This window comes from Staurois parvus, unplaced genomic scaffold, assembly GCF_062004578.1.
Source record: "Staurois parvus isolate SC_StPar_1 unplaced genomic scaffold, SC_StPar_1.0 ptg000153l, whole genome shotgun sequence".
In the NCBI taxonomy this organism is placed as follows: domain Eukaryota; kingdom Metazoa; phylum Chordata; class Amphibia; order Anura; family Ranidae; genus Staurois; species Staurois parvus.
The window spans coordinates 7,074,157-7,096,865 of record NW_028317949.1 but is presented as its reverse complement, the minus strand read 5'-3'; the positions used below and the strand labels follow the sequence as shown (position 1 = coordinate 7,096,865).

The window sequence follows — 22,709 nt, the reverse complement described above, 5'->3', positions numbered from 1 at the left end:
AGTGTCAGGGACAAAAAGGTTAATGCGTTTCATGCTGAAAACTAGCACTTATTCATAACCACAGTAACACAGAAAAGCAGGTTGCATAGGGTAGCATCACGGCTATATATATGACATAGACACAATACTGTAACCCTTCTACCAAAATTAAAAATTAAAAACAAACTTATGACAATATATCTAAAAGTTGGGTATTTAGCTGTCAAATACACTGATCCTATCATGCAGATACTGATATTTATACATACATTAATACAAAATACTGATATATATAACCTTCTCAATAGCCTGTAGACGAATTAGTGCCATAGTATTACATCCATGTTTTTCATTGAAATGCTTTGCTACACTTGTGTCATGTTGTTTGATCGTATCGGATATGTGATCCCTTAATCAATCTTATAGCCTCCTCGTGGTACGTCCCACATATTGTGCAGCACATTCAGCACATGTAATCAAATATACCACATTACGTGTGTTACAATTCAAAAATGGCTTTATGCTATACTCTTTACCACTACTAGTGGACTTAAATTTGTTGTGCTGCAAGATCTTGGGACAACATGGACACTCATTGGCCCCACATCTAAAATTGCCATTAAGGACAACCAATGAGTGGGACCAGCTCTAATACTACAGAAAAAATTTGATGACAGATATTGGCTCAAAGCCAGGGCTCTCCTGGAGACCATAGATGAAAAGTTGCTTAGAGGGATGGGCTTGACTATGAATGTAGATAAGTATTACTTTCTGATAGAACATCCCTAAGCAAAACAAGCATTATGCCTTTAATATGCTGGGAGCAGGGGCAGTCAGATTTTTTTGTTTATTGGCTTTAATTTGTTCCCACGCAGCCAATATCATAATGATGGCTGAGTGAGACTCTCGCTGATCCGGGTTGGCATCATATGAAGTCCTTCCCGGATCATGGCTCACGCATGCCTGCAGGGCTGCACTGTGGTGAGATCTGTCACTGGCTGTGTACCTCGGACACAGCCGATGACAGATTGTGTACTGGCCCATTGCCAGGACCATGTGACCTGATGTGACCATTCACAGCAGGTCACATGACAATTGTAAACAATGGATGGCTTCCTTTCATGCCATCCATTATATACGATTGTGTCACTAGCTGTGATTGATCAAAGTGATCACATGTACAGACTGGGCCAATCACAGACTATCTGTGTCATGTGATTAGCTGTGGCCAATCACAGCTAATCAAAACAAAAAAACTGCATTAATCAATTTCATTTAGTTAAATACTTGCTTATAGCAAAGAAATTATTTGCTATAACCAATCATAATGTGTAAAAAAAAAATATACTGATCACTTCTCTAGAGTAGTACAGTGTTACTATGGTAACGTTATACTACTCTGGTCACAGTGAATTTAAAAAAAGTCTTAAAAAATGAAAACAAAATCTAATAAAAAAATATAATAAATAGTTTTAATTGAAAAATTATAAAATATGAAATAAATATTTTTTTTCATACTGTCACCAGTCAGTGCCCCTGATAAATGCCACACCAGTTATATGATGATGCTGTACTGCACTGGTGACAGTATGTAAAAGAAAAAATTGTGATTATTATTTTTTTTTTTATTCATTTTCCAAACAATTATGACAAAATATTACAACTTCAAAAAACTTTCCATGCCTCTTATTAAATACCTTGGACTGTCTACTTTGCAAAAAGGGGTCATGTGGGGGATATCTGTACTGTCCTGACATTTTTCGGCCTCAAGAAATTAGATTGTCTATCAGTGCTTCAGGACTGACCTATTTTCAGATATATACCATAGTTTGTGAACTCTATAACTTTCCTACAAATTAAATCAATCAATCAATAAATACTGATTTGGGTTATTTTCAACAAAGAAATGTAGTAGAATACATATTGGCCTACATTTATGAAGAACAATTATTTATTACTTTATAACAGAAACAAAGAAAAACATGTTTTTTTTTTACATTTTTGGTATTTTTCCATTAATTTAGCACAAACAAAAAAAACACTGGTGATAAAATACTACCAAAAGAAAGTTATAGTTGTGTGAACAAAATTCTAAAAATTTAGTTTGGGTACAGTGTTGCATGACCGCACAATTGTCATTCAAAGAGTGAGGGCACTGAAAGCTGAAAATTGGCCTGGACATGAAGGGGGTAAAAATGTCTGGCATTGAAGTGGTTAATAATATGTATATGTAGTATGTAACAATTTCAGGTAATTATCAGGACGGAAGACATTAAGATATTTAAAATGAATGCGACATAACAGCAAGTTATATTTTTGAAGATAGAGGTAACTTCCACTAATGTATTTACACAAGAATAAACTCTCAGCTATTATGCTGAAGTATTGTCTTCCTCCAGCTCCACTGAAAATTTACGTATGCAATAGGCAGCACATAGGACTTACATAAATGCCAAATATATCAATGTCTTTTGCTGATAGGGTATAGCTAGAGGTAGTATGTAAACATTTGAATTTTAATAGCTGTTTTGTGCAATTCAATTAATAATTTATGTGTTATATTGTTCTTTAATATTTAATTATATCCCATTTCCTAAGATGCATGTTTCCACAATGGTAATGTATAAATAAAGGTAATACATATTATTTGAGATTTCAAAGTATCGGTAGACTCAGGTTAGCAGAATTAGACAGACACACTTTCTACTGTTTGTATGCAGTACTTGCCACCCAAGAAGAGCTTTGGAGTGACTTTTAAACATTGAGGAAATGTAATGTCACTTAGGAATTATCTGACACCTGTTGTATGCATATTTGCTTCTTTCCTTGGTACATTTAAGACAGATCATAATGCTTTCTGTGCAGCTGAACAATGTTCCTCAGACATTATTGCTGTTTTACACGAGTGCTTGGCATGAATATGAATTAAAAAAAAACACATTTTTTTGTCACATCATTGCATAATGCCTGCTATTGTTATTCACTGGGATATAGTTTTGGAATACCTTATTTATGAATAAGGAAAATAAACACCAAAATACCAGCTCATAAGACAACCTTAACAGCTCTTGAATTATTCAGATAGACTATTGTGAATATTCAGATAGACTCTTGGTGAGTGAAGGATGCTTCATGAGTTCAGAATATTCTGATGTGGTCTACAAGGATATTGGAGATGCAGACTATTCCTAATGCATGTACTTAATGCATGTAAACCTGACCTATGGTGATCTGAAAACAAATCAGCATAGCTTACTAGAAAATAAAACAGGATGATAAAATATGGATGAAGCTTCTTACAGTTAGTCCTGAATTATAAAAAAGAACAACCCAGTTAGCAATACAGCTATAAATTTCATTGGATAATTATTCACAAAGATGTTAGGCTCCGCTATTGAATGTCTAGCAAAATTATGGTTGCAGACATGATATAAAATCTGCTTAATGACTCTGTCTGTCTGTGGAGATATGATTTTAAGAAATGTTAGCTCTTTGTATCTTTGGTATATAGCAACAGGCTATATGTAATGTATTAAAATGGTACAGTAATCAAAAAATGTGATACGGAAGACCTTATGCTGCAAATCTGGATAAAAAGAAACATTCTTAAAAGGAGTTTCTGTTCAAAAGCTAAGAGGAGACATTTGCTTAAGACTCCATTTTGTAAGAGAGTTTTCTTGAGTACCCCCAAACCATATTTTGGTAAACCTGATGCTTTGATGTCAGGTGGAAACTGTAATTGAGTCCATTTCCTGACTCCAAAGATGGTGTGTGAGATTCTTTGTATTCTGATAAAACAAAAAAAAATCTAAATCTAGTTAAAGTAAATCTAAATCCAATAACTAAACTATCATACACATTTTAGCATGTTAAATTATTACTGGCTGTGTCCACATTAGGGTCTTACTCCCTCTCTATTTCTTATATGTACCATGAAAGTAAAAGAAAATGTTGGGTTTCCCCCAGAACAGTAATAGAGGGGGAAATGTCCAATGGGGACACTTCTTCTGGTGACCCTGGTGACAACCAGGGATATCCTCACTTTGTAAGGATTTCCTCTCACGTAGTGTTTTGGCTATGGTACAGGAAGTGAAGGGAATTCTCCCCTATGTGAAAAAAACAGTCTATCCAAAATGAAAAAATAGTTTTGCCTTTAGTTTTATTTTAATGTTATCTCAAATGTTTTTTCAATTACCTGACCTAATGACCATGTTATTAGGTCCAAGTTTAGGCATTGGGTGTTATGGGGTGACAACTGTGCCCCAACTGTGCCAGACAGTTGTCACCATCAGGAAGCCAGACTATGGCAGTAATGTACAGGCAATGCTGGAGTAAGTACATGTAGACAGAAAGTGACTGAAAGAGGCGAGAGGAGAGCAGCAACAATGAAAAAGCAAAGGTAAAAGCAGTATTTTATATAAAATGGCAGTATTTTATGTGCTTTATCAAACAAAATGTCATTTAGTTAGGGTTTAGATCCACTTTAAGAACAACATTGTCAATTACAAGAAGAGTAAGAAAGATATGACAAAAATGTATGTTTACTAATAGATCAAAGAGGAATCTTCTTGTAATGTACTTTTAATAAACACAAATTGATTGCTGTTTACTTATATAGCTTTGTTTGCCTTACAGCTGCATTCAAATTCAGACAAAGGTGATGGATCAGTGAAGTATATATTAACTGGTGAAGGAGCGGGGACTATATTTATCATTGATGACACAACGGGGGATATTCATGCAACAAAAAGTCTAGATCGGGAACAAAAATCACATTATGTTCTACACGCCCAAGCAATTGACAGAAGAACCAGCAAGCCCCTTGAGCCAAAATCACAGTTTATTATTAAAGTACAGGATATCAATGACAATGCACCAGAATTTCCTGATGGACCCTACATTGTCACAGTTCCAGAGATGTCTGACATTGGTAGGTATTGTATTATTATCATTTCTTTTTTTTTATACAACTGAACACGTAATTGTATTTTTAAATGTAATTGTAAATTATTGGTACCTAGAAAACAGTATAGCTCTAACCAGCCTAGATAGTGGTTAGCAGCCACTTTCTGGCTACTTAAACTGTAAACCAAAGAAATATTTTAAATGAATATAGTATTGTTTTGCAGTCTTTGTAACACTACTTTAAACTTTCCTCCTTGATACTCAATCATTAATATAGTTTAATTACCTACTTTATAACTTTATAATCTTCTAAAGCATCTGTTTTATATATACTGTGTGTGTGTATATATATATATATATATATATATATATATATATATATATATATATATTCTTTTAGCAGAAATACAGCAAAATACTGTTTCTCTCTGCCTACAATTTTTGTATTAGAAACTTTGTACCTCATTTTGATCTGCTGGTGAAGGAGACAGAATTTTCTGCCAAACACCATAAAATCTAGCCTACATTATTTTCTTTAATAACGCATGCCATCAAACATAGTAATAGTCACATTATTATTTCAGGATTGTAATTCATCTTCTATGCAATCTAAATAGATTAAGTTTTATTCAGTACCATTTGTAGACTACATTGTTTGAAATGCATAGTAGACTACAATGTTTGAAATGCATAGTATGCTGCCATCACCAATAATGATTGCTATGGCCAGCCAGACAGTATAAATTCAACACTTTGATGAATAAAATTTGCATATTTATTTGACAGCAGAAATTCCATGAACAGCAGGTTATAATCCTTCATGTTATCTTGAGTTTGGATTTCTACTGCTGGAAATATATGTGTTAGGAATTCAGGATGCTATTTGTTTAGTGCTGTTGGTTTGTTTAAGGAGTACTTTATGTACTCCTTAACTACTGGACAATATTTATTTAAATCCAAAGGAAAGATGCGTTCATGGGTCATATATATGTATCTATATTTATATATAGTGTATATACATCTCTATTTTGTAGGTTAATACAATATAGACTGAAACCTAGAAGATCAATATACACTGTATTTAGGAAAAACAATCTACAACTGTTGTAGATTTCAAATTACTGTTAATTTGTCCAGGAATGGGCAGTCCAGCAAATTCAGTGGATTGATGTCAAAAGAGTTACACCAATATTTTTATGTAGGATCTGCAGGTAACCTTTGCAGCAGCTGGTGTAAAAAAATCAAAAAGAGATAGCATCCTTTTTAGTTTGCATGCAAGTTGTGCCAAACAAAGCCTTCATTGTTCAAAAAGAAAATTAGTGCAGGTCTTCAGAAACAATTTGCTATGGACTGATACATTCACAAAGAGGGTTATTTGGTAACAGTACAAGTAGACATGTTTGGCACAAATCAAAGGCAGTATTTCAGGAGAACAACCTCATACCAACTGTGAACAATTTCCATGGTGTGTGCTTACGATTTCATATGGCTGTAAATGGGGTTCTGTACACTGGATAAATAGAAGACAATCATTTAGAGAAAATATTTGGAATAGTATTATTCATACAAAATATATTATGCAATAAACAATCTGATACTGTATTTTCTATTTTTTGTCCATCTCTGCTGATTATGATATTTATATTCAGAATATTTTTTTCTTAAATTATCAAGCGAAGGCCCAATATATACTGAAAATCATTGAAGAGTGCAAAACAGTTAAAATATTATAGTGGGGGCGTGGCTTGGTGCATGGAGCAGTGAGAAGTGTCTGCCAGTGGCTCCTGGTTTACTCAGCTTACCCAGCATCAGCAGCTCGGTGCAGACCCCACACTTCTGCTTCTATGGGCAAGCATCAGCATAAGGAGGCGAAACAGCCTGGATCCGGCTCCTCCACTGTGGCCATAGATCACTTCTTTGCCCAATCTTCCCCTGAAGCCTCCCATTTACACCACTCCAAGATGGCGTCGGCACTTTCATCTCCCTCCCAACTGGAGCCTCAGACACCACTGTAGGTGAGATCTTGTGGCCACACTCAATCACCAGGGGAGGTCAGGCAGGATGTCTACCTGATTCAGAAGCCTGTCACAGGCATCAGCCTGCTCTAGAGATGGCTGGGACATAGTCTTATATAAATTTCAAATCAACAATTGATGATGACATTGAAAACAGGAACCTCCCTAATAACAATCAGGGGTGTGCCAGAGTCTGTGTAAAATAAAGATCTGGCGTCAGTGGTAATGTATATCTTTAATCAACTCCTTCACAAACCCAAGAATGCCCACATTGAAATACACCGGGTATACCACACCTATGGCCTCCAAAACCCTGACCCCTCCTTTGTCCGATACACCCTGTGCAGGATTCACATTTATAAGGTCAATAAACAAAATTTAGATCCAGCCACTTTTGTAACCCTTACTAATGCCAGATGAAACTTGTTACGTTTGCTTAATAAGTACTCCCTGGCAACATAAGATAGAATCTGTACTACACATTATTCCCTAGCTAACAAGTGTGGTCAACACCTGGTGAGAGTTTTACACTCTCGTGCCCCTCGCCAATCCATCCCCTCTATCTTAACCTCTGATAAGGTTATTTAATTATCAAGGTATACAATATGAATTCTGTAAATGTTACGTCTCCTTATAAAATCTAACTACAATCCCTCAACCTCTTAATTCCCCCTGATTGCCTTCTGCCATGCTGGGCTACATAAATAATACTGCCTTACCAGTAATAAACTCTCAAACTGCTTACACTAGAATTCCTTTGTACTGTCAAAGGCCTGAAACCAGGAAAATGTCCCAGCCCAGATGGTTTTTCCCCTGTATTCTATAAAGAATTTGCTTTCCCCACACATTTCCCCTCCACGCTATTATTAGCAGCTAATATTTCCATTACTCCTAAACCTGATAAAGATCTCTCATTATGTAGTAACTACCGTGCAAGCTCCCTACTAAATATTGACCTAAAAGTATTTGCTAAGGTGCTGGCTAACTGCCTATTACCACTGTTACCTGATATTATTCATGGTGACCATGTAGGCTTTGTCCCTGGTTGAGAGGCCAGGAATAATAACTACAGAATTCTCCATCCTACTGTATTTTAGGAAACACCAGCTGAAGACCTGCTTACTCTCTTTTGATGTCAAAAAAGCCCTCACTTGTGTAAGTTGGGAGTTTTTCCATCTCTCCCTTCAGCAAATAGAATTAGATAATAATTTAATTACCAAAGTTCTCTCCCTTTATTCACAACTGTCTACATCAGTATTAGTGAATGGCTCCCCCTCTGATTCATTCCCTATATCTAATGGCACAAGTCAGGGCTACCATCTGTCCCCCCTCCTTTTTGTCATCGTCATTGAACATCTAGCACAGGCCATTAGACAAAACCTCTCTATTTCTGGTATACAAACCCAGACATCACACCATGAACTATCTCTATATGTGGATGACCTTCTTTTATATACACAACAACCCTACATTTCCATCTCTACCCTTTTGCAAGACGTTCATACATTTGGCACTTTCAGTAACTTTAAACTAAATAATGTATGTCCAACTTGGAAGCACTAAATATTTCTCTCTCCTCCTCAACATTATCTTAACTCCTTTCAAATTCCCTGTTCTAATAGTAGGCTAAAGGTATCTCCTATCTGGGTATCATAGTCCCGGCTAACCCCCCGGACCTTTATGCTCTTAACTTTAGTCCCTTATTAACATGAATACGTAAAGACCTAGAAGGCTGGTGTTCCTCCTCTATACCCTGGTTTGGTAGGATCAACACCCTAAAGATGGACATTCTTCCCAAATTACTTTGCCACTTTCAGACAGTTCCTATCTTACTTCCCAAATATTTATTTTGCACTTTATGCACCCTCTCCATCTGTTTTATATGGAATAGAAGCTTCTCTCACCTCTGACATAAACTCCTGACCTATGCTAAATCACGAGATGGAGCGGGCCTCCCTGAGTTTGAATTCATCTGCCCTTCTCTCTCGTATGTTAGAATGGTTCCCCTGTCCTTTTTCTAAGGCCTCTGTCCAAATAGAAGAAGACCTTTCTCCATTTGACCTGCGTGCCCTCCCCTGGGGCTTTCAGAACAACCTCTCTTGTCTACAAGATATACCACCCCTGACTTTAGCCGCCCTTCGCACATGGGACAAGGCAGGCTTTTTCCATTGCTTACCGTCAGATCCCTTCCCATTAAATCTGCTACTTGATAACTTGGACCTACTTCAAGGGATAGGAGCCCCCTCCTTAGACCGTTATCTAAGAACCAATTTGCCTGTCACGTATAATGAAACTCCTACACACATACCCTCCACCTCCTATAAACTCCTCCAAACAGTCTGTCAAGATGAGTTACCCACCTATACTAGAGTTTGGTCAACTGAATTGGGTCATGATTTCTCTGAATCTGATTGGTTGAAATCTTTTTTATTTACCCATAAATCAACCATTTCTAGCCATGCTCAGGAGAAAAATGTCAAGATCACCTCACAATGGTATAGGGACCTACTGTCTCTCCACCAAGATTTTTCTTCTACTCCAGCTACCTCTTGGCACTGTGGTGGTGAGAGAGGCTCCTATTTACACATTTGGTGGGACTTTCTGTAGTCAAGACATTTTGGTCCACAATTTTTGCAATATACAACAGGATGTATGATGAAGCTTTATTTCTATCCAGATATATAGCCTTGCTCTCCATCCTACCAGGTCCTATTGCCTCCCAAAAAATATGTTTTTTTTTTAATTTCTGTCTAGCGGCAGCTAGCCAACTGATTCCTCAACATTTGAAGTCTCTCACTCCTTCTCCTATTGCCAGCTGGATAGCTACTGTTAATGATATCATGCAAATGGAAAAAACTCTGGCCTAAGACACTGACTCTTTTGACAAACTTAAGACCTTATGGTTTATTTGGATCCACTTTTCCTCCTCAGACACCATTCATACTTTTTTGCCACACAGTACTAGTACCCTTGACTCCACTCCTGAAGACAGTTAAGGTTGAGGACACAATATAGAGTCACCACTTTTCTATGAGATATTCTTCACAAAACACCCCATCGTGCAGTTTACCATCTTCACTTATTTGGGTATGCCTTCCAGGATCCTCTCTACTCTCTTTCCCCCCACTTTCTTACTTCTCTCTCCTAATCTTTTGTGTCTTTTTTCTTTCTTTTTCTCATGAGTATACAGTGGAATGGTATTGCTTTTATTAAACTCTCCTGTTCTTCTCTTATACACCTACTGCAGCCCATACATATTGGTGCACTAATTGCATTACTGGACAATGGACTTGAATACCACCACATTACGTTTTGCCCTTACTATGTATACCATTTCTGTGTATGTAAGTGTATAACTGTATGTAAGCCTTTACATAGATTTACTGAAGTGTCTAGCCTCTGATAATACACAGAGATGGAACAAATCCTCCTACACAAGTTGTATCTATTTAACCTTCTAAAACATACAGATCAAATGCATTCTCTCAGCTCCAGAAGTCAGGGGCAGGGTTCTAATGTCACATACTGCACTGCATGAGAGGAGATCTCAGTGTAATCTATGTGTAGGGAATGGACACACATCCCTCTACTCTCACTCAAAAGGAAATATGAACAGCTGAGGCTGTTAACCACCTGCTGTGTGCTGGAGGGGGGGCCAAACTCACCCAGATGAGAAAAGGTTTACCTTGAGCACATGTGACAGACGTGTGGGTCTGAAGAAGCCATGGAGAATGTTATGCTGCCTGTAACATCATTCAGTCTTGGTGGTGGGTCAGTGATGGTCTGGGGAGGCATATCCATAGAGGGATGCACAGACCTCTACAGGCTAGACAATGGCACCATGACTGCCATTAGGTATCGGGATGAAATCCTTGGACCCATTGTCAGACCCTACACTGATGCAATGGGTCCTGGGTTCCTCCTGTGCATGTCAATGCCCAACCTCATGTGGTGAGAGTGTGCTGGCAGTTCCTGGAGGATGAAGGAATTGATACAATTGAATGGCCCCCATGCTCACCTGTCCTAAATCCATTGAACACCTCTGGGATATCATTTTTCGGTCCATCCAATGCCACCAGACTGTCCAGGAGCTCAGTGATGCTCTGGTCCAGATCTGGGAGGAAATATCCCAGGACACCATCCGTTGTCTCATTAGGAGCATGCCCCGACATTGTTAGGCATGCATAAAAGCACATGGGGGCCATACAAACTACTGAGTACCATTTTGAGTTGCTGCAATGAAATTTCAGCAAAATGGACTAGCCTGCTGCATCATTTTTCACTTTGATTTTCAGGGTGTCTTTCAATGCAGTCCTCTGTAGGTTGATCATTTTCATTTCCATCAAACCATGGAGCATCCTTACGTTCCTAACACATTACCCAGTCCATATCAGTAAAGATATCCAGCATGATATTTTTCTCCATTGAGATTTGATGTATTTTCAAAGTGTTCCTTTAATTTATTTGAGCAGTGTATATTTGCACTATAAAGCACAAAGAGGTAAGTGAGCGCTGGAAGTCAATTCAGCTGCTGAAACACCAAAAGGTACCAAAAACCTCCAATGCATCAACATAAAATTTGGTGCAGTGCTACAATAAACATAACCACATGTGTAAAATATGCATATACTGTATATATATATATATATATATATATATATATCAATAAGAAAATCTGTTAAAGTGACCGGTGACAAGGTGCTAGTAAAGCATAGGTATGCCCCTATGATTATGTGCAATAGCACAAAACGTGTCAGAGAGGAGCTACAGCGTTGTGACGTCATGCCACCGACACCACGTGTGTCCCGGTGGCCATCTTGGATTCTGTCATCTGGTCAGTAAATGCTGTTCTTTCCCTTTTACCTGCTTTTTGATGTTGGAACAAATTATTGGCCTCCTCTTTCTGGTGCTCCCTGTGAGCTTCTAACCACCCACAGAGCTACATGAGAGGAGGACCAGTGTCAGGGATCCCCTCGATCCCCACCGCGATGGTCCCGGCGCAGGCGCAGTGTGCCGCCCAGTGCAGGGACTCGAGCACTAGGTCCGGGCCGGCCGCGGCGTTCGAGTTCGCGCATGCGCAGTAGAAGCCGCGGCCGCCCGCTGGGCACCAATGGCAGCGCAGGGCGGGATATTTAAACGACCCTGAGCTGTCATTCAGTGCCTTCTGGTCTTACCTGTATCCTGTATCTGCGAACCTGTGTATTGTAAGTTGCTGACCCGGATTGTACCTGACCTTGCTGTATTTCTCCTGCCCTGACCCTTGCTTTGCCTGACCTCTCTCCTGAATGCCCCCTATTGGATTTGACCTACTGTTGCTGACCTGGCGTGTGACCCGACCATTCTATGCCCGCTGCCTTGTACCTTGCCGTCCTCTCTGTTACCGACCCGGCCCGTCTGACCTTGCTCATCCATCCATCCATCCCGTGCAGTGGGGTCTGCTGACCTCCTCATATCAGAATCTTCCCCGTGGGAGCCCTTGGCGCATACCACTACCACTGACGGACGCACCCAGTAGCCACGACCTGGTCTCAGGGGGCTCCAAGTCCATCCCCACCATCAGGGGCCCTGGTGAACAAGCACCCTGGGACTTAGACTCCGTGCGCTGGGGACGCCTATTCAGTGGAGTGCTAGTGGTACCGCCAGGCGGTCCCTTACAACCAGAGCCATTGATAACAGCGGAGTGAGCAGTGAGGGACATTAGACCAGACCATACTCATCTTAAAGGGGTCTCCAGTTTACCACTGAGAGTGTTATCTCTAAATGCTCACAATGATTGCGCATCTGGTGAGTGCGCAGTCTTTATACTTTTGGTCACATCACCACCTTACCGGATAGACCACCAGTTATTGGAAATCTCCATGATCTTCCATGCACTTATTTTGGCCAATTTGTTGATTATCATTTCCAGTACTATATCGTATGCACTGTTGGTCACTATATAGTGACAGAGTTAGTTGACACCACTGAGTCACTTTATTCATTTGATTTGCTAGCACCTTGTCACTGGTCACTTTAACAGATTTTCTTATTGATATTTATATATATATATATATATATATATATATATATATATATATGCATATTTTACATATATGGTTATGTTTATTGTAGCCCTGCACCCAAATGTTATGTTGATATTTGCACGATACCTGGTGGCTCTGGATGTGCATGTAACCATTTGGTTGTAAATAGACATGCGTGTTTTGTTTAGTTACATAATGATTTCTGGACGAAAATGAGATTTTCTGAGATTCAGTGGTGTACGTATCTCCAAATGGACAAAGTAACAAATGTCAACAAATCCAAAAAAAGTTATAACAAAATGAATATGCATTTGTGTCATTTGGGTGATGTCACATGATGCAATAGTAGTTTTGGCCCATGGGAAAATTTGTAATTTGTTCAATAATTCAGGTTCTAATAAACTTGTGATTTACATAGATTTTGTAATTGTCACAGTCAGTCAGTCAGTTCAGTTCCACAATTTCATGCAATTCTTAGGTTTAAAAAATGTGGGGCTGTCGAATTTTGCAATATTTATTCTGTCGCATCCGAAAATATTGACTCCTGAATAGTTTTGATACATAAATAACAAATCCACAAAAAATATTGAAACTGAAAACTAATATATAGCAATCTTTCAAAAAAACTGCTATTTTTTTTCAATCCATCCGACTAACAAATATACAAAACAATGCACAAGATACAAAACAAATCCAAAAACAAATCGGTTCAACATACAAAACAAATGCATCCAATACAAACTAAAATTTCCACCAGCATGCACATGTCTAGTTGTAAAGGAATGCTTTGCATGACTCCATCAATTTACCTATAATTTTTTGGTATGGTGGTGATGGAATGAAACATATGAATACCTTTTATTCAAAGAGGACTCTACTGTGCTACATATGAAATTGTGTCTGATATGCTGCTAAAACACAGAGCTTGGTTCAGTTAGGCAACAAACAATGCTTTCATGACAGGCCATTTGTTAGTACTATTGTCATGAAACAGTGAACTGTGTTTTATCACTTGAGTATTTTTTGTATTTATTTTGTATCTTACCCCTGCATGGGTTTTCTCTGAGAGCCCAACAATAAAAAAAAGATGCTTTTTTTTGCAATATCTTTCTTGAGAGAGCAACCTTTTAGGTTGAAACCATTATTAGACAGTGATCTCTGTGGTAGCCTTACCCACTAATGAGCATGGACTGGTTTGAAATGTTTATATTATATATGTAAAGTACGATATATCTCACAATGTAGTGAAAAAACTGTCAATAAGGTTCATGTGTGAGCATTTAAATAACATCACTATATGATGTGCCTACATTGAAATCTTTCAAGAGAAAGAGTTAGGTTCATCAAGGGGGCACATGTCTATTTTAATAGTTTTTCTTGTATGTGCTCTTTAGGATTGTCAGAGCTATTTGGATTGATGAGCCTTACATTTAAAGAATAAGTGAATACATGTTTGTAAATATTTTTTGTTTTGAAGATTTAGTAAATGGGATCCTAATAATTGGAAGTATCTTTGCACCTTGTAAAGCTGATATTACTGCCTAACAGTATATTGTATGCTAGTTCTCTTACAGTTGTTATCATAATATGCTCTGTGGTGAAGTTTCAGCAGGCCCATATCAGCAAATTAATTTCAATAAAGCTGTTATTGGCCAATATTAGCATTCTGCTTTAACTGTTTTCAAGATACTGTATTTTTAAATACTTTAACACCTCATTTTTGAAGTTAAAAGTGTGTAACTTATTGACTATGGCAGTAGAATGGACATGTAAGCAGGCAAAACATGTCCAACCATATTAAATAACATTTTCCTTAATCTAAGTGTTCTTAAATGCAGCCTTAAAAGGAAATCATTTTACTGAAGTCAGACCAGAATTTGGATTTGTTACTATGGATAACTACACTTAATAGGAAACCTGGTATGATAGAACATTGGGACCTGCCATTGTTGATCTTTCTTGCTGTCATGCTGAAGATATGCTTGCTTGTCAAGCATAAAGATAAGGACTACTGATTTTTATCTGATATTCCTTAGCTTCACACTTCTAGGAAATTACGCAATATATTCCTATTGCACACATTCCTGGGAAAAGCCATGAGTAGGAAGATGTTATAGCAACAGCCATCAGCCATCTGGTTAATTGGTATTAGCATAGACATCAGCATATGTCACCAGCACATCATAGATCCCAGGACTAGGTCATCCAGCGTCCAGGGGAAAGATGGCAAACTGTACCCCCCCCCCCCCGTGTACTCCAAGTTCACACCTCAATCTCAGCATGACACCCACTGGGATTGAAGGAAGCTCTCCATCTTCCCTTCTCCGGTCATGTGATATGTCACATGACAAGGGGAGACAGGAAGAATCCTTAAAGCAGAACTATACTCACCTTCTCTCCAGTGCTGCAATGTCCCAAAGCTCCCAGCTGGCTGCTGAAATTTTTGACTGTTTGATTCCTGGTACTGATCTTCAGCCATTTTTATTGGTGGGGCTAAGATGCCACACTCATGCACGTGCAGGAGTTCATTCATTTTGACACTATCAGCTCAGTGTACAAGTAGTGCAGGCAGGTAAGGAAATTTAATGCAGAAGAGGCATAGTATGCCTCTTCTGTATTACAAATCCTATCAGTTTGCCAATTTTATTCCCTGAAAATTCCACTTTAATTGTTTACCTTTTCATTTAAAAGAGTTGGATGGTGTTGGGGGTGCAAGGAGGTAAGAGTTTTGGGGGATGGTCAAGTATATAAGTATAGGAGGATTAAGGGTGCTGAAGGCTTCACACCAAACACCATTAACAATTACTGTATAATAAATCAATAACTACTACAACTGCTCCTACTAATATCAACACCAATGATCAACAAGTCAATTTAGATTTAAAAGGAAATGCTCAGAAAAACGAAACAAATGACATGTCTTCATCACCAGCACCAAATGAAATCCTCAGCTGAAAAGAGCAGACCATAACTGCAATGTTCCTGTAAAGCTTTGGTGTTCTTAGATCTGCTTTAGTCCTGGTATCTTCTGTCAGCCTCTGTCCCCACCTGCTAGCCCACCCACCACCTGTAAGGCTTCAGTATTCTTTTATCTGTCGAGGTCTACTCCCTGCATCTTCAACATCTACTGTCATCTGCTATTCATGATCTGCCCACCACCTGCTATGATTATTATTCTTATATCTGCCCGGGTATTGTATCGGCATTTCCTGCGTTCTCCAGCACACCCACCACCTAACTGACCTATAGTACAAAGTCTAAGGAAGTGCTACAGGTGGTGGGCGGGCTGGCAGGTCTGGACAGAAGCCAACAGAGGATGCAGGAAATGCAGATATAAGAATAATAAAGCCTTATAGATGGTGGACAGGCTGTGGATAGAAGACGACAGTGGATGTAGAAGATGCCAGAGGTAGACCCCGGCAGGTATAAGAATACTGAAGACTTGCAGGTAGTGGGTGAGGCAGTGGGCTGGGATCGAAACTGACAGGTTTGGTGCTCTTGCTGAGATGTAGGAAGAGCTGATGCTCCCAACATACCCCCCCTCAACACTGTGCGTGGGGCAGGTTCCTCTCCCTCCCTTGTCTCGACTCTAATAGATCCTTTAACATACCATCCAAATGTTTTTTGAAACAATCACATCACAAACATTGTCTATGCAAATTTGTGATGACATCTAAGGTGTGCTGGAGACATACATTATGTTCATGTCTTCTTCCAGGACAGTAACAAAAAGTAATAGTAGTGGTGGTATTAGTTTTCTTTTTTCAGTACATTTTCTGCAAGTATAGCAAAAATACCAGTTGGTCCTGCTAGAATGTATTTGTAACTGCCTGTGCACTGAACTGAAATCTCAAACAATGTTATCAGATTTTCTCAGCTTTTCTCTTCTGTAAACTACAAAACACCTCCGCCCTAAGTAGAGATGAGGATAAGTGGACGTGTTTTTATGTATAATGTTTTTTATTAAAGATTTTCAAGTTACAATAGAAGAGTTTCCAAATGAGGGAATGGTGTATCAATGAAAAAAAAATCATACAGGACATATTGATGTAGGTCACAGAAAAGTAGCAACTTACATATAGAATATGCATTGGTAAAACATAGGGGTTCATATACAAAGAACATTGTACAGTCCTGCCTGATGGAAAACCATAAGAACAGACCCTTAATACAGGAGTGGAGAAATTGTCTGCCAGACAAACAATTACTACAGAGGGATTTTGAATGTGAATCCAATCAGAGTCTAACAGCAGGCATTATATTGAAAAGAAACTGAGAACATGTGATATGCATAAGTATCATAAAATTATAATGCAAGAAAAAACTAAAAACTATGGTAAGCATACAAATCGCAAACAGATTTAACATGGGGAAGAAAAGAAAAAAAAGGTGGAAGAGAAAAGAGAGAGGAGGAAAGAGACAACAAAAAAGGGGGATATTGGAGGGCTGGGGAGAAGTAGGTACAGAGGAGATAAGGGGTGGTGGGGGGATGTGTTTTTAGTCCAATTCTTGATAGCAACCCAAAGTGAAAATGCTGCTCCATAATAAATACAATTCAATAAGTGAGATTTGTCACCCTAGGACAGTATGTTACTGGGTGAAAAAGTCAACTAATGCTGCCAGCACATACTGTATAAGGAAAGGTAAGCTGTAATAAATATATATATATATATACAGTATATATATATATATATATATATATATATATGTGTGTGTGTGTATATATATATATATATATATATATATATATATATATATATGTATGTGTGTGTGTGTGTTGTGGGGAATGTGATGTTTTGGTATATGTTGTACAGGGTAGAAAGAAATGCAGAGACTTGTACACTGGAGAAACAAAACAACCTTGCCACAAATGAGATGTCCAGAGCAGGACAGCAATTTCTTCACCCCAAGACGCAGAGGTCTTCCTACACCTTAAAGAAAAGGTACAGTCTTGTCAAGACATTGAGTTGCACATTTTGGACAGAGAAAACAACTTATTTGCCAGAGGGGTGAAATAGGCCATCTATATCACAACAGAACAATGGTCTATGAACAAGGGGAAGGGTTTTCCACACCATCTATCTTCACTTTCACACCTCCCATCTTGTTCATGGGCAATCAACATCTATACATTCCATGGTGATTGGATTAAGGTGTTTTATATAAATGCCAATCTTCCTGACACTCAATGGAACTGAAGAAGTGGTATGGATAAGCTACAAAACATCTTCAACATTACAGAACAAGCCCAGCTGAATGTGATTACATGCTACTAGCTGATTGTTTTTGAGTGTTGCTTCTCGTACTTCCACATTGAATGTTGCTGTGCCAAATATTACAAGAGATTGTATATCAAGGCAGATTTAGATCCTGACACAATTATATTTGTGAAAAATAAATTTTTAAAGTGAGTTCATAACTGGATTATTTTTCTTTTTCATGTTAAAAATCACCACAAAGCAATTCAAAACAACACCAATGTGTTACCAATCCTCTATTATATATGTCAAAAATCATTTTTATAATTTTTTCTATGCACATATAATTACCAGGTAAAATGTGTGTTTGGTATTTTTAGGCCATATTCATACTTATAAGCTGCTGTAATGAATTCACAATCACTAATGCAATGTTATGTAATGCATGTAACATGCATTGCTGTATTGCAATGCTATTCATTTTGAACAGCACCCCAATGGCAGTTCACCTGTGAAGTAGTGCACTGCTGTATGTTGCTTCGCAAAAATATGTCATGAGTGATTTTAGGCATGTTAGAGTACATTGGCAGTTCATTTATTTTGACTGAGCAGCATTACCGGCATTCACATTAACACATGACGTAAGTATGTTTATGGACATGCAATAATGTACCACAAAGAATTAAATGGATCTATTTTTTTAAATTTTCTTTTGAAATGCACATATTCTGTATGTTAACAGCACGCTATACTAAGAGAAATATGGGAGTTAACATTGCTGACCTGAAAAAGCTAATTGACTGACATCAATATGATGGAAAGAAGTATACAGCTTGTGAACTCAAATTAGCTGATTTACATACCTTTTTGGGTTAGTGATTCAGAAACAAATATAAACCATTGTATTAGCCTGTAAACAAATTGGCTTGCATTTTCAAAAGGGGTCAGCAATATCAGTCTGTGTATTTGATACTCTGTATCCAAGTAGTTCTTTTATTTGTCCAAAGACATAAGATGGTGGTCAGACATTACGGCATAAACCAGCTGTCAAAAGACTTGTCTTCAAAAAGATGGAAGTATAAGGGGACAGCCCTGGTGTTTTCCCAAGTGATGTATTACTACACTGTACAGGCACCAACCCATATGTTGCATTGAACCTGGGCTTTTAAAATCAGTAAAAAGAAAACCAGTCCAAGATGGGTGAACAATTTGCACCCAGATAGAGGGCTATGTCAGCTCTCGGGGAGAGTGGTGGTGTTATCTCCTGAGAAAGATTACTGGGATCACTTTGGCTATTTCAGAGGAAGTTCTGATCGAGTGTTGGTGGTGCCAGGGGCGAACTGACCATTCGAGCACTCGGGCACTGAAATGCCCCTGGTACCTTTTTTATAGGCTTTTTTGAGTGTGGGCAAGGACACAGGGACCCCATGATCCCCTATTGCCCGGGGGCCCCATGAGTTGTCAGTCCGCCCCTGGGTGGGGCTATATTGCAGTGCAGGGGTTAGGGCTTCTCACTGGAGCATAGTGCTGACAGTCTGTGATGCGGCAAAACCTCATAGACTGAAGTTATGTATTGTTCCTCTCCAGTGCTCTCGGGAAGAGTGGTGGTATTGTTATCTCCAATGATGGGAACTCCTGTAAAGTATACTCCTGAGAATGATTACTGGGATCACTTTGGCTGTTTCAGAGGAAGTTCTGATCAAGTGTTGGTGGGGCTATATTGCAGTGCAGGGGTTAGGGCTTCTCACTGGGGTATAGTGCTGACAGTCTGTGATGGGGCAAAACCTCAGAGACTGAAGTTATGTATTGTTCCTCTCCAGTGCTCAGCCTCCATAACAAAACTATCTCTGCTATATCACCTCTGACCTCTGCACAAAATAGCACTTTGCTGCATGGCATTGTGTGTTCCTGTAGGATTTATGGTTAAATGCTAAATTAGGCCAATCTGTGTGTTATTTACTTCTGACTCCTGCACTCTGTGTGTTATGCACTCCAGAGCCCTGCACTCTGTCAATTATTAAAGCTGGTTATACACAAAGTAAGTTTGGCTGACCTTGAAGAACTGGCTGGGTGGCTGTGGCAGAAGCCTCTCATCTGACATCTCTCTATTGAAAAATCAATTTTTGTTATTTGGTCAACAGGCCCCACCAGAGCTGGAGTTTCATTAATCTGCTCTGTATAGTGTAGATGGAAAAATCTGTATATTTTTTTTTTTTTATCGGCCCATAGGCTGAATGGAAAAAAATTGGTGTATGGCTAGCTATACTATTGACCCAGGGCAGAGTAGGATCAGGTTTTCTTTAGCCCTACCCTTTTAATACCCTCCCACTGTTACTGTAATTTGAACACACTCACAATTTCCCATGGTGCTCTATGCACACCACATAATTACTCCATTCCAAAGTTTTTTTGTCCTTATACCTTAAATGTCTGCCTCTTCTATCAAAAGTATTTGACCAATTGTTTGATTCCGTGTCAAAAAATGGGGGTGTGCTGAGGGTGTGGCTACAATTGGGGATGTGGTTAAGAGTGGAATTAGTCAGTGTGGTGTCCCCAGATTTCATTTTGAAAGGTAAAGAGTATAAAGAAGAATGATACAAAATCACAAAATCTGCAAAAACATATCGATTTTCATATCTTATACCAAATGTGTTTGCAGTGTAATTTGTATCTATTACTGTTTTTTTCTGTAAGAGCTGTTGTGTTGTCACACTATAAATAGCATGTACTAAAATGTGTAGTTAGCTAAATAAACACAAATACTTTTACTAAAGAACAACACCTTCTTTGCTGTGTTTCTGTCCTTATTATAATAAATCTTCCTGTATGTAAAGTATTTTAAAATTAAATTGTATAACAGGGTAATGATACACCTCTTGTAAAAAAATGTCAATTTTATGAATGCCTCTCCCCCTAATTAATGTACATTCTCCACCTGTTATGGCTTGCTGGAAGCACAGCAAAATAAGGTGTTTTGTTGGATTTTTTTTTTTAATTGTTGGCAACTATGCACTTGTAAGCACAGCTGAAATATAATAAAGTAATGGTTATAGGCAGCTTGATTTATATGACAGAAGTGGATAATTTCTTCAGTTTAACATACATGAGCACAAACACTGTCCCTCTCAATGGAATGAAATGCTTACTCTCACACTTTAACCACATGCCGCCCAGCCACTGTATAAATACGGCGGCAGGGTGGCACGGCTGGGCAAGAGCACGTTTTAAAACGTGTGTTTTGTAAACAGGTAGGGGGTGCCGCCGCCCTACCTGTCCCTCCGATCACAGCCGTGAATGTCAGTCGCCGGGTCACAGCTGGTCGTTACCAGCTATGTCCTGGCGATCAGCGGCAATCGCTGACAGAGAGCATAGCTGCAGTAGCTGTGCTTTCTGTCAGTTCCCTGACAGCTCCAGGACACGCTGATCCGGACAGAGGGCTTCTCTCTCCCAATCAGCTGTGTTCCCTGCAGTACACACCCCCGCCCCCTAGTAAAAAAAAACTCCCCTCACACAGTTAACCCTTTCCCTGAAAAATAAACTTAACCCCTCCCCCCCCCAGTGCCATTAGTACAGTGTCAGTGTTTTTTTTTTTTTTGCACTGATCACTGTATTGGTGTCACTGGGGATATCAGTGACCCCAAATCAGTACCCCCCAATGTCAGAATGTCCGCTGCAGTCCCGCCATAAGTCGCTGATCGCCGCCATAAGTCACTGATCGCCACCATTATTAGTTTAAAAAAAAACTAAAAAGCCCAGTATCTTTCCCGCCATTTGTAAACGCTATAACTTTCACGTAAACCAATTCATTTACACGTATTGGTTTTTTTTTTAGCAAAGTCATATCGCAGAATGCATTTTGGCAGAAATTTATGGCTAAATTTGATTTTTACATTTTTTTTTACTGGACATGTTTTATAGCAAAAAGTCCAAAATATTGTTTTTTTTCCTCCAAAATTGTCAGCCTTTTTTTTTATAGCGCAAAAAATAAAAAACCGCAGAGGTGATCAAATACCACTGAAAGAAAGCTCAATTTGTGAGAAAAAAAGGATGTAAATGTAATTTATGTAGCGTATTGCATGACCGCGCAATTGTCTGTTAGACTAGTGCAGCGCTGTATAGCAAAAAAATGGCGTAAATTGCAGTATCTATACCATAGTTTGTAGACGCTATAACTTCCACACAAAGCAATCAATATACACTTATTGGGATTTTTTTTTACCAAAAACATGTAGCAGAATACATTTTGGCCTAAATTTATAACCAACTTTGAGTTTACTATATATTTTTTATAACTGAAAGTAAAAAATATTGTTTTTCTTCAAAATTTTTGGCCTTTTTTGTTTATAGCGTGAAAAATAAAAAGTGCACATGTGATCAAATACCACCGAAAGAAAGCTCTATTTGTGTGAAAAAAAGGATGGACATTTCGTTTGGGTGCAGCATTGCATGACCACGCAATTATCAGTTGAATTAATGCAGCGCCGAGTAGCAAAAAGAGGCCTGGTCATTAAGGGGGGTAAATCCTCTGGAGGGCAAGTGGTTAAAGAAGTGCCACAAAGTACACATAGACAAACAATCATTTCCCTGAT

The 22,709-nt window shown here is 38.6% G+C and overlaps 1 protein-coding gene across 1 annotated transcript in view; it reads left to right on the top strand.

Moving 5' to 3' along the window:
• The window catches only part of CDH18 (cadherin 18), an 835,087-nt gene that overhangs the window by 396,366 nt on the left and 416,012 nt on the right, over positions 1 to 22,709 (top strand). The window contains exon 3 of the mRNA XM_089674838.1: positions 4,615 to 4,909. Within this exon, the coding sequence (XP_089530964.1) occupies positions 4,615 to 4,909 (295 nt within the window). The remainder of the gene's footprint in view (positions 1 to 4,614; positions 4,910 to 22,709) is intronic.